Genomic DNA, 11,607 nt, shown 5'->3' with positions numbered 1-11,607 from the left:
GGAACCCAAAACAACAGCATTTTGCTAGTGCACAAGAACCAGAAATTAAGCTTGCTGATCTAATTTCAGTAGCTAAACAGTGAAATACAAGCATAACCGTTAAAAAATATATATATTTTTAAATGTTTCCATTGTAATAAATTAAGGTATTAAGTAACAGATTTTTTTCAATTATGATTTTTATCTTTGTAGCATCCCTTTAAAATAATGGTAGGGTTCTGGCTTTGAACAAAAAGTCGTCAAGTTTTACAAGCACCAAATAAAAGCATCAAATACCATGTAAATTATTTTACAATTTGTATTAACTTTCAGTGGAAAAAAAAGCCAGCTGATCACATGTGAAATAAACAAAAAGTGGTCTGGATTTGAAAGCTGATGCTGCAAATTTTGTCCCAGTGAAAATTAAAGCCAAAATACAAATCAATGAAAAGAAGTGTTTAGGGCCAGACTGTAAGAAGTGTTGAGTACCTGATAATGTGAAATGAATGGGAGGTGAGTCTTTGGCAATGCTTAGAATCAGGTCCTTATAAAGGGAAATGTTGGTGGACCCTTAACCAGAACAGCAATATGGGACACTACTGCTATAAACAACACTACCACTGTCTCTCAGGTCTCAGAAGGCTTCAGAAAAGAGTTGAACTATAGCTAAGAGAGGAGAGGAAGAGAATTAGAAGCATTTTCACAGAACACCCATTTACCTTGCCCCCTCTTACCTGATAAACTCCAGCTATGAAGGTCACCGTGGCTCCCACAGTAATTGCATAGCAACTTCTATCACATAACAGCGGTTGTGATGTCTGGTTCACAGCCAAAGTGGTGGTATTTACATAAATAACCATCTCTCTCTGAAGGCCACTATGAACACTGGGCTCTATGTCATACCCAGCTCTCTGTACCTCACGATCCACCACCTGTCCCACCATAAGGCAAAGCACACCAAAAATGCCAACTGATATATGACGAGAGGTACCAAATAGGAAATAAATAATGCTGGCAAAAAAGGATGTGTAAAGACCATATATAGGTTCTTGGCCAGCCAACAGGGAATAGGCAATGGACTGTGGGACCAGCAGGATGCCCACTATCACACCAGACATTATATCTCCCAGGAGGTACTCTCTCAGTTTATATTTGGGGATCCACTGCAAGAAAGGGAGAAAACTGAAAATCAGGTCTTTAACTTCAGTTGGGGTGCAGCTGCAAGTTTTCGTCACTTTCTTGACCAGAAGTGCCTTCATATCAATGCTCGTCTCTTGAGGCTCCAGGAACATCGTGGGTTGAAAAATGTGTGTGTCATTCTCTCCCTCTGCCATTTCAGATGCTGATTGGACATGGCTGAGTTCCACTTCTGCCGCCATCCTGAAGGCTCCCTACCAACACAAACATTATCAGGTAAGTTAGTTAACCTTGTGAAGCAAGGAGATTCTTTTCCCTAAGAATCAGGCAGGCATAGGCAATACTGAAAGGGTTTATTCACGGCACTGGGAAGACTGATAAACATAGTATATAGTATAGTATAGTGTTACAGTGATCAATTATATACCTTTTCTTATCAATCCATTTGCATTTACCTTGTACTTACAGAGACAAACATTATTTCAGAGAGAGAGAGAGAGAGAGAGAGAGAGAGAACATTTAACATGATAATGCCAGGAGCAGGACGTACGCATAGAAACTATTCTAGTTACATCATTTATCTGTGACTATCCTTAAGGAGAAGGGTGGGGTGGGTGTGAGTGTTCACAGATATCCGGAAAGCTGTGCGAGGGAAACTGTTCTTTCTTACCGAGAGGCCGAGTTACTAGGCGGACATCTGACCATGTAAGTTTATCAAGTGTTTACAGCTGCCACTGCCCTTGTATTTCTGGTATTTCTGCTTGTTAGTTATGCGGGTTTCTGTCTCAGCTGCTAACTGAATTTTTAACTCTTGCCTAACAACCTTAAACTAATTTATAGATTATTCCAGACTTCTTTTTTTTTTTAAATGGGAATTAATTTAATTCTCATGAAAGGCAAAGACTAACAGTACTAGCTTAAGTCAACAATTGTACAAGCAAGGTCTCTGCAAATGTTCCACATAAACCTGTTATGATACAACTCAATCTTGCCCAGCAACATGGGTGGGTGAGATTCTGTGGCCTGCGTTGTGCAGGAGGTCAGACTAGATGATCATAATGGTCCCTTCTGACCTTAGTATCTATGAATCTATAAACATCAGCTGTTATTCCTGTCCTCATCCAGGCACAGGCATGGGCTGCTGGTGCTGTCCAACTATATTGTGAAATGGAATGGAAAAACATCCCCAAACTCATTTTCACTTATGACCTATGTCAAGATTTGAACCCATGTCTTCAGGAACTAAAAGCTAGCATAATGCACCCCCTAACTTCTCAGCTTTGTATCTTTGAAGCTACTGCTTTCTCATTACCACACAAGACATGTGGCTTTATAAACCTAATCTGTTTCCTTTTGTTGTCACTAAAATAAACTTTGTTTATGATCAGACAGAGCCTCTCCGTGAATATGACTCTGATTAAATCATAGCTACGCACATACTGCAAGAAGAGAACATACTTCTTTTCATGTAATCAGCCCAATTGTGATATATGCACACCACCCTAGCGACACTTTTTCTTGGAGCACCTTCCCTGATGAGTCCACTCACTGTTTCTGGTCTATTCTATTCAGCAAAAATAGAAAGAGTAGGCTGTACTAGCTGAACATTCATTATAATTCAGTTTGTGAAACACACCCCTTGCAACTCAATTTCTGGAATAGCAGTTGAGGTCTAAGGCCTTGTCTACACTATGAAATTAGGTCGAATTTATAGAAGTCGGTTTTGTAGAAAGCGTTTTTATACAGTCGATTGTGTGTGTCCCCACACAAATGCTCTAAGTGCATGTAGTCCGCAGAGTGTGTCCACAGTATCAAGGCAACCGTCGACTTCCGAAGCGTTGCACTGTGGGTGGCTATCCCACAGTTCCCGCAGTCTCCGCCACCCACTTGAATTCTGGGTAGAAATCCCAATGCCTAATGGGGCTAAAACATTGTCGCGGGTGGTTCTGGGTACATATCGTCAGGCCCCCCCTTCCCTCCCTCCCTCTGCGAAAGCAAGGGCAGACAATCATTTTGCGCCTTTTTTCTTGAGTTACCTGTGCAAACGCCATACCACGGCAAGCATGGAGCCTGCTCAGCTCACCGTCACTGTATGTCTCCTGGGTGCTGGCAGACGCGGTACTGCATTGCACACAGCAGCAGTTTATTGCCTTTTGGCAGCAGACAGTGCAGTATGACTGGTAGCCGTCATCGACGTAGTCCAGGGTGCTCTTTTAACCGACCTCAATGAGGTCGGGGCGCCTGGGCAAACATGGGAGTGACTCAGCCAGGTCATTCCCTTTTAAGTTTCGTCTCATGGCAATTCAGTCCTACTGGCAGTGCGCTGTCTTTTAATCAGCAGCCAGCAGAAGACGATGGCCAACAGTCATACTGAACGATCTTCTGCAGAGCATCCAGGAGATGACGATGGCTAGCGGTCATACTGCACAGTCTGCTGCCAGCAAGATGTATAAAGATAGATGAAGTGGATCAAAACAAGAAATAGACCAGATTTGTTTTGTATTCATTTTCTCCTGCCTCCCTCCGTGAAATCAACAGCCTGCTAAACCCAGTTTTGAGTTCTATCCTTCAGGGGGCCATTCTGTTTCTCGCAAAGCCACCCCCTTTGTTGATTTTAATTCCGTATAAGCCAAACCTGTAAGCCATGTTGTCAGTCACCCCTCCCTCCGCCAGAGCAACGGCAAACAATCGTTTCGCACCCTTTTCCCTGGACTGCCTGAGCAGAAGCAGACACCATAGCACAGCAAGCATGGAGCCCGTTCAGCTCACCACAGCAGTTATGACCATTGTAAACACCTCGCGCATTATCATGCAGTGTATGCAGAACTAGCACCTGAAAAACCAGGTGAGGAGGTGACGGCAGCGCAGTGATGAGGACATGAACACACTTTTCTCTAAAACCGCGTTCCCCCGCAATTTGGAGATCATGGTGTTAATGGGGCAGGCTCATACCATGGAACGCCGATTCTGGGCCTGGAAAACAAGCACAGAGTGGTGGGACCGCATAGTGTTGCAGGTCTGGGATGATTCCCAGTGGCTCCGAAACTTTCGCATGCGTAAGGGCACTTTCATGGAACTTTGTGACTTGCTTTCCCCTGCCCTGAAGCACAAGAATACCAAGATGAGAGCAGCCCTCACAGTTCACAAGCGAGTGCCAATAGCCCTGTGGAAGCTTGCAATGCCAGAAAGCTACCGGTCAGTCGGTAATCAATTTGGAGTGGGCAAATCTACTGTGGGGGTTACTGTGATGCAAGTAGCCAACGCAATCATTGAGCTGCTGCTATCAAAGGTAGTGACTCTGGGAAACGTGCAGGTCATAGTGGATGGCTTTGCTGCAATGGGATTCCCTAACTGTGGTGGGGCTATAGACGGAACGCATATCCCTATATTGGGACCGGACCACCAGGGCAGCCAGTAAATAAACTGCAAGGGGTTACTTTTCAATGGTGCTGCAAGCACTGGTGGATCACAAGGGACGTTTCACCAACATCGACGTGGGATGGCTGGGAAAGGTTCATGACGCTCGCGTCTTCAGGAACTCTGATCTGTTTAAACGGCTGCAAGAAGGGATTTACTTCCCAGACCAGAAAATAACTGTTGGGGATGTTGAAATGCCTATAGTTATCCTTGGGGACCCAGCCTACCCCTTAATGCCATGGCTCATGAAGCTGTACACAGGCACCCTGGACAGTAGTAAGGAGCTGTTCAACTACAGGCTGAGCAAGTGCAGAATGGTGGTAGAGTGTGCATTTGGACATTTAAAGGGTCGCTGGCGCAGTTTACTGACTCACTCAGACCTCAGCGAAACCAATATTCCATTTGTTATTGTTGCTTCCTGTGTGCTCCACAATCTCTGTGAGAGTAAGGGGGAGACAATTATGGCACGATGGGAGGTTGATGCAAATCGCCTGGCCGCTGAATATGCGCAGCCAGCCACCAGGGCAGTTAGAAGAACACAGCAGGAAGTGGTGCGCATCAGAGAAGCTTTGAAAACCAGTTTCATGACTGGCCAGGGTACTGTGTGACACTTCTGTTTGTTTCTCCTTGATGAAAACCCGACCCCTTGGTTGACTCTAATTCCCTGTAAGCCACCCGCCCCCCGCCTCCGATCACAGCTTGCTTGCAAAGGAAATAAAGTCACTATCATTTAAAAACCATGTATTCTTTATTAATTGATTATAAAAATAGGGAGATAACTCACAAGGTAGCCGGGGTGGGGTGTGGGAGGAGGGTAGGAGGGAAGGAAAAGGCCACTTTAAAACTTGTTGAATGCCAGCCTTCTGTTGCTTGGGCTGTCCACTGGAGCGGAGTGGTTGGGTGCCCAGAGCCTCCCACCCCGCGTTCTTGGGCGTCTGGGTGAGGAGGCTATGGAACTTGGGGAGGAGGGAGGGCGGTTAAACAGGGACTACAGCGGCAGTCTGTGATCCTGCTGCGGTTCCTGAACCTCCCCCAGACGCTGGAGCATGTCCATTTGATCCCGCAGTAGCCCCAGCATTTCCTCATGCTTCTCTGATCTTCCTGCCGCTACCTCTCCTCATGTTCATCGGCCACCGTCCTGTACTCTTCTATTGTGTCCCTCCACACAGCTCTGTCAGTGCCGGACGACTGCATGAGCTCAGAGAATTAAGTATTTCCAGGATAGCTTAGTGGTTTGAGCATTGGCCTGCTAAACCCAGGGTTGTGAGTTCAATCCTTGAGGGGGCCATTTAGGGAACTGGGGCAAAAATTGGGGATTGGTCCTGCTTTGAGCAGGGGTTGGACTAGATGACCTCCTGAGGTCCCTTCCAACCCTGATATTCTATGAAATCTATGAAAAACACTTCCTTGCGCGTTTTTTTTTTCGCCGCCTTATCTGAGATAGCCTTTGGTACGGAGGAGGGAGGCTTGAAACATTTGAAGCTGCTGGAGGAAAAAAAGGGAGTGAAGTATTTAAAAAGATACATTTTACAGAACAATGGCTATACTGTTTCACGGTGAACAACGCTATTCACATTACATAGCACATGTGATTTTGGTATAAGGTTGCATTTTGCATCTTATATTGAGTGCCTGAGGCTTTGGTGTTAGAAATCAAACATGCAGGGCTGGGCAACAGAATTCAGCTTGCAGGCTGTTTTCCTGTTAACATGCAAAAGCAGAAACCAAACTAACCCCCTCCCCCCATCCAACTCTCTGGGATGATCGCTTTTCCCGTCCCCCCACCGCCTGGCTGGTATCAGGGAAGATCCCTGCTAGCCAAAAGCGAACAGCTCAATGCCAATGGCCCCTCTCCCCACCGCTTGGCTAACTGCAGAGAGGATTTCTTTTCAGCCACAGGCAAACAGCCCAGTAGGAATGGGCACCTCTGAATGTCCCCTTAATCAAATTCCCCTATTTCAACCAGGTTACCGTGAATATCACTCTCCTGAGGATAAAACAGAGAGATAAAGAACGGATGTTGCTTGAATGCCAGCAAACACAGGGACCATACACTGCCAGGCTTTGTCATGCAGTGATACCAGATTACTTGCTACTAGCATGGCGTGGTAAAGTGTCCTACCATGGAGGACAGAATAAGGCTGCTCTCCCCAGAAACCTTCTGCAAAGGCTTTTAGAGTGTCTCCAGGAGAGCTTCATGGAGATGTCCCTGGAGGATTTCCGCTCCATTCCTAGACATGTTAACAAACTTTGCCAGTAGCAGTACTGGCCACGAATGCATCCCAAGTCCTCAGGGCTATTTAATCATTAAAAAACGCTTGCTTTTAAAACATGTATTATATTTTAAAAGGTACACTCACCAGAGGTCCCTTCTCCGGCTTGTTTGGGTTGGGAGGGTATGTCAGTGAGGGTAATAAAAAGATCCTGGCTGTCAGGGAGAACGGTGTGCTGTGTGCTCTCCCCAAGCTCGTCCTCCTCCTCCTCATTTTCCCCATCTGCAAAATCCTCAGGCATGGCGGAGAGTACCCCATCATCGGAGTCCATGGACAGGGGTGGGGTAGTGGTGGCGGCCCCCCCTAGGATTGCATGCAGCTCAGCGTAGAAGCGGCATGTCTGGGGCTCTGTCCCAGAGTGTCCATTTGATTCTTTGGTTTTCTGGTATGCTTCTCTGAGCTTCTTAAGTTTCACGCGGCACTGTATTGCGTCCCTGATGTAGCCTCTGTCCCTCATGGCCTCAGAGATTTTTTGAAATGTTTTAGCATTTTGTCTTTTGGAACGTAGTTCTGATAGCACAGATTCCTCTCCCCATACAGCGATCAGATCCAGTACCTCCTGTTCAATCCATGCTGGAGCTTTTTTTCAATTCTGGGACTGTATGGTCACCTGTGCTGATGAGCTCGCCTGGCCAAACAGGAAATGAGATTCAAAAGTTCCCGGGGTTTTTCATGTACACCTGGCCAGTGAATCCGAGTTCAGAGTGCTGTCCAGAGCAGTCACAATGGTGCACTGTAGGATAGCTCCCGGAGGCCAATACCTTCAAATTGCGTCCACACTAACCCGAATTCGAAATGGCAATGTCAATTTCAGGGCTAATCCCCTCATTGGGGAGGAGTACAGAAATCGGTTTTAAGAGCCCTTTATGTCGAAAAAATGGCTTCGTTGTGTGGACGGGTGCAGGGTTAATTCGGATTTAACGCGGCTAAATCCGACAAACTCATAGTGTAGACCAGGCCTAAGTCTTTCATTAGTGTTTTCTTTCTAGTGCAATTAGGATGCCAGCCAGTTATACTGGAGCTTACTTGTTATCTAAAAAGCGGCAATCTTTATCCAAATGGTTTTGTTTCAGCACGTGATATAGAACAGGAACACTTTGCATGCACTTTTCCATTATTTTTTTTAAAGAAGAAGAAAGTTTGGATTTCAAGCAAATTATATCCAACCAAAGGAACAGAAACAAGCATCTTAACTGGAAATATGGGTTCTAGATGACATGCTCCCACCAACAGGTTTCTCCTACTGTAGATTGAACGGCAGACGATATATGAGCAAGGTGATTGTAATAAAAAACATTCTTATAATAAGAACTTACTTCCTCAACTTGTGAAAGCAAAATATCCGAGCAGACAAGCAAATCAAAAACAACCTGAAAGAGACATCTCTAACACATGTACGCAATTTGGCGCTTACCCAGCAGTCTTCTGCTTCAGAGTCTTTTGCAAACATTACTTCCTTTGCAGATGGCTAGCAAGGATGAATTAAATATTATCGCACATGTCAAGGTTCCTTCTCCCCTCTGAACGCTAGGGTACAGATGTGGGGACCTGCATAAAAACCTCCTAAGCTTACTTTTACCAGCTGAGGTTAAAACTTCCCCAAGGTACAAACTTTTTTTACCTTTTGCCCTTTTGCCCGCTGCCACCATCGAACGTCTAACCGGTATTATTTTATTAGGAAAGAGTCCATTTGGAAATGTCTTTTCCCCCAAAATCCTCCCAAACGTTACACTCCCTTTCCTGGGGAAGGTTTCATAAAAATCCTCACCAATTTGCATAGGTGACCACAAACCCAAACCCTTGGATCTTAAGAACAATGAAAAAGCATTCAGTTTCTTAAAAGAAGAATTTTAATAGAAGTAAAAAGAATCACCTCTGTAAAATCAGGATGGTAAATACCTTACAGGGTAATCAGATTCAAAACATAGAGAATCCCTCTAGGCAAAACCTTAAGTTACAAAAAGACACAAAAACAGGAATTTCCATTCCATTCAGCACAGCTTATTTCCTCAGCCATTTAAAGAAATCAGAATCTAACGCATATCTAGCTAGATTACTTACTAAGTTCTAAGACTCCATTCCTGTTCTGTCCCTGGCAAAAGCATCACACAGACAGAGAGAGAGGCTTTGTTTCTCCCTCCCCTGCAGCTTTTGAAAGTACCTTGTCTTCTCATTGGTCATTTTGGTCAGATGCCAGCGAGGTTATCCTAGCTTCTTAACCCTTTACAGGTGAAAGGGTTTTTCCTCTGGCCAGGAGGGATTTTAAAGGTGTTTACCCTTCCCTTTATATTTATGACACGCCCCCCAAATCACAGATAGGGTGAAACGCTGGCTGGGATTTCTTCCTGGAGCTCTAGGAAAAAACAGAGTTAATAAGACACATGCACCTCTAAATATACTATCAAGTATATAAAGACTAACAATAATTTTCCACATCTCAAGGACGATTTTAACCAGTTGATTCTGGGAAATTTTCAGCCACTTTGTTAGAAGCTCCTGAGATGTGTTGGATGTTGAAATCAAAATCTTGGAGAGCTAAACTCCACCGAATAAGTTTTTTGTTATTTCCCATGGCGGTATGAAGCCACTGTAGTGAAGCACGGTCGATTTGCAGGTGGAAACGACGTCCCCAAACATATGGGAGTAGCTTTTCCAGAGCGTAGACAATGGCGTAACATTCTTTTTCACTGACTGACCAGTGGCTTTCCCTCTCAGACAGCTTCTTGCTGAGAAACACTACAGGGTGGAATTCTTGATCCGGTCCTTCCTGCATTAAAACTGCTCCCACACCATGCTCGGATGCGTCTGTGGTTACTAGGAACGGTTTGTCAAAGTCTGGGGCCCTTAGTACAGGGTCAGACATGAGTGTCGCTTTAAGCTGATTAAAGGCCTTCTGACACTCTTCGGTCTACTGAACGGCATTTGGCTGGTTTTTTTTGGTTAGGTCTGTCAGTGGGGCGGCGATTTGGCTGTATTGCGGTAAAAATCGCCTATAATAACAGGCCAAGCCTAAGAAGGATTGAACCTGTTTCTTTGACTTTGGGACAGGCCGCTTTTGGATAGCATCCACTTTGGCCTGTAGGGGGTTGATAGTTCCTTGACCCACCTGGTGTCCAAGGTAAGTCACTCTGTTTAGGCCTATTTGACACTTCTTAGCCTTAACAGTTAGTCCTGCCTCCCTTATGCGCTCGAAGACTTTTTGTAGATCCAAACCTGGATCAATTAGAAGAGCTGAGAGGCGGTGGGTTGCTCCGTGCCACTGTCCAAGCTCTCTGGAGGCTTTCATCTACTTCCTGTTCGGCCTGGAACTGTTCCCTTGATGCTGGAGACATAGGTTCCCCATTGGATTGTGGGCCTATGCTTGGTCCCTCTGGAAGCGATGTAGGGGATGGGGCTGTTTCCGTTGACTGTGAACCGCTCTCCGCTGGGGCACTAGGTTGGGGTTCAGGCTCCGGCTGCGCCTCTTGTGTAGGGTTATCGGCTGCTGCCGGTTCAGGTTCGGTGGGGCCCTCTGGTGTTGGGGTTGCAAGTACTGGATTCAGTGCTGGCAATTGGTCTGGTGCTAGTTGTTCCGCCGGTTCCAGTTTGGGCTCTGTCTGGGTCTCTGGGACTGGATCCACTACTGCTGTTGTAGACATTGGCCTGGGGTCTGGGTCCATCACCTCTGACCAGGTCCTGGTAGAAGTTTCCGGAACAGAGCTAGTCGTGACAGCTTGTTTAGCCTGGCTGCGGGTGACTATTCCCACCCTTTTGGCTCGCTTCACATGATTGGCCAAGTCTTCCCCGAACAGCATGGAGATGGGATAATCATCATAGACTGCAAAAGTCCACGTTCCTGACCAGCCCTTGTACTGGGCAGGCAACTTGGCTGTAGGCAAATTGAAAGAGTTTGACTTGAAGGGTTGTATCATCACTTGGATCTCTGGATTGATTAAATTGGGGTCCACTAAGGAAGCATGGATAGCTGACACTTGTGCTCTGGTGTCCCTCCACACGGTGACCTTCTTCCCGCCCACACTCACAGTTTCCCTCCGCTCCAAGGGTATCTGGGAGGTATCTGGGCTTGAGGACCTCTGGTGTGATTCCAGTGCAATGAACTGTCATCTGTTGGTGTTCTTGGGGCAGTTGGCCTTTACATGCCCCGGCTTGTTACATTTAAAACATCGTCCAGCTGACGGGTCACTGGGGCGAGGTGGGTTGCTGGAGAATGGTGTGCCGGGATGATAAGGTGTCTGGAGGGTTCCTTGGGGGTAGCTGGGGCTTGGGTGGCCCCCGGTAGTAGGGGGTGGTCTGAGGTTGTCCCTTCTGGTATCCGTTCCAACTGCAACCAGTTTTTTTCTTTTCTGCCACCTCCACCCATTTGGCTCCGATCTCCCCCGCCTCAATTACAGTTTTGGGATGTATCTAGGATGTATCTTTCTATTTCCTCAGGAACACCTTCTAAGAACTGCTCCATTTGCATTAGGAAGGGCAAGTCTTCTGGAGATTTAACACTTGCTCCTGATATCCAGGCATCCCAATGTTTCACAACGTGGTAGGCATGTCGGGTAAATGACACGTCTGGTTTCCACCTTAGGGCTCTGAACCGCTGACGGGAATGCTCGGGTGTTAGCCCCATTCTGACTCTCGCCTTGCTTTAAAACAGTTCATACTGGTTCATTTGTTCCTTAGGCATTTCAGCCGCCACCTCAGCTAAGGGTCCACTGAGCTGCGGCCTCAGCTCTACCATGTATTGGTCTGTAGAGATGCTGTACCCAAGGCAGGCCCTTTCAAAGTTTTCTGAGAAGGCCTCGGTATCATT

At 46.2% G+C, this 11,607-nt stretch overlaps 1 protein-coding gene across 3 annotated transcripts in view; it reads right to left on the bottom strand.

Annotated features, from left to right (window-relative positions):
• The window catches only part of SLC26A2 (solute carrier family 26 member 2), a 35,236-nt gene that overhangs the window by 9,645 nt on the left and 13,984 nt on the right, over window positions 1-11,607 (bottom strand). For all 3 annotated transcript variants that reach the window (XR_006292728.1, XM_043552988.1, XM_007057263.4), the window contains exon 2: window positions 714-1,370. Coding sequence is in view for 2 of the 3 variants with exons in the window: in XM_043552988.1 (XP_043408923.1) it covers window positions 714-1,358 (645 nt within the window). In the remaining variant the exon portion in view is untranslated. The remainder of the gene's footprint in view (window positions 1-713; window positions 1,371-11,607) is intronic.

Source organism: Chelonia mydas, chromosome 8 (assembly GCF_015237465.2).
Source record: "Chelonia mydas isolate rCheMyd1 chromosome 8, rCheMyd1.pri.v2, whole genome shotgun sequence".
Taxonomy (NCBI): domain Eukaryota; kingdom Metazoa; phylum Chordata; order Testudines; family Cheloniidae; genus Chelonia; species Chelonia mydas.
This window is presented reverse-complemented; position numbering and strand designations above follow the sequence as displayed.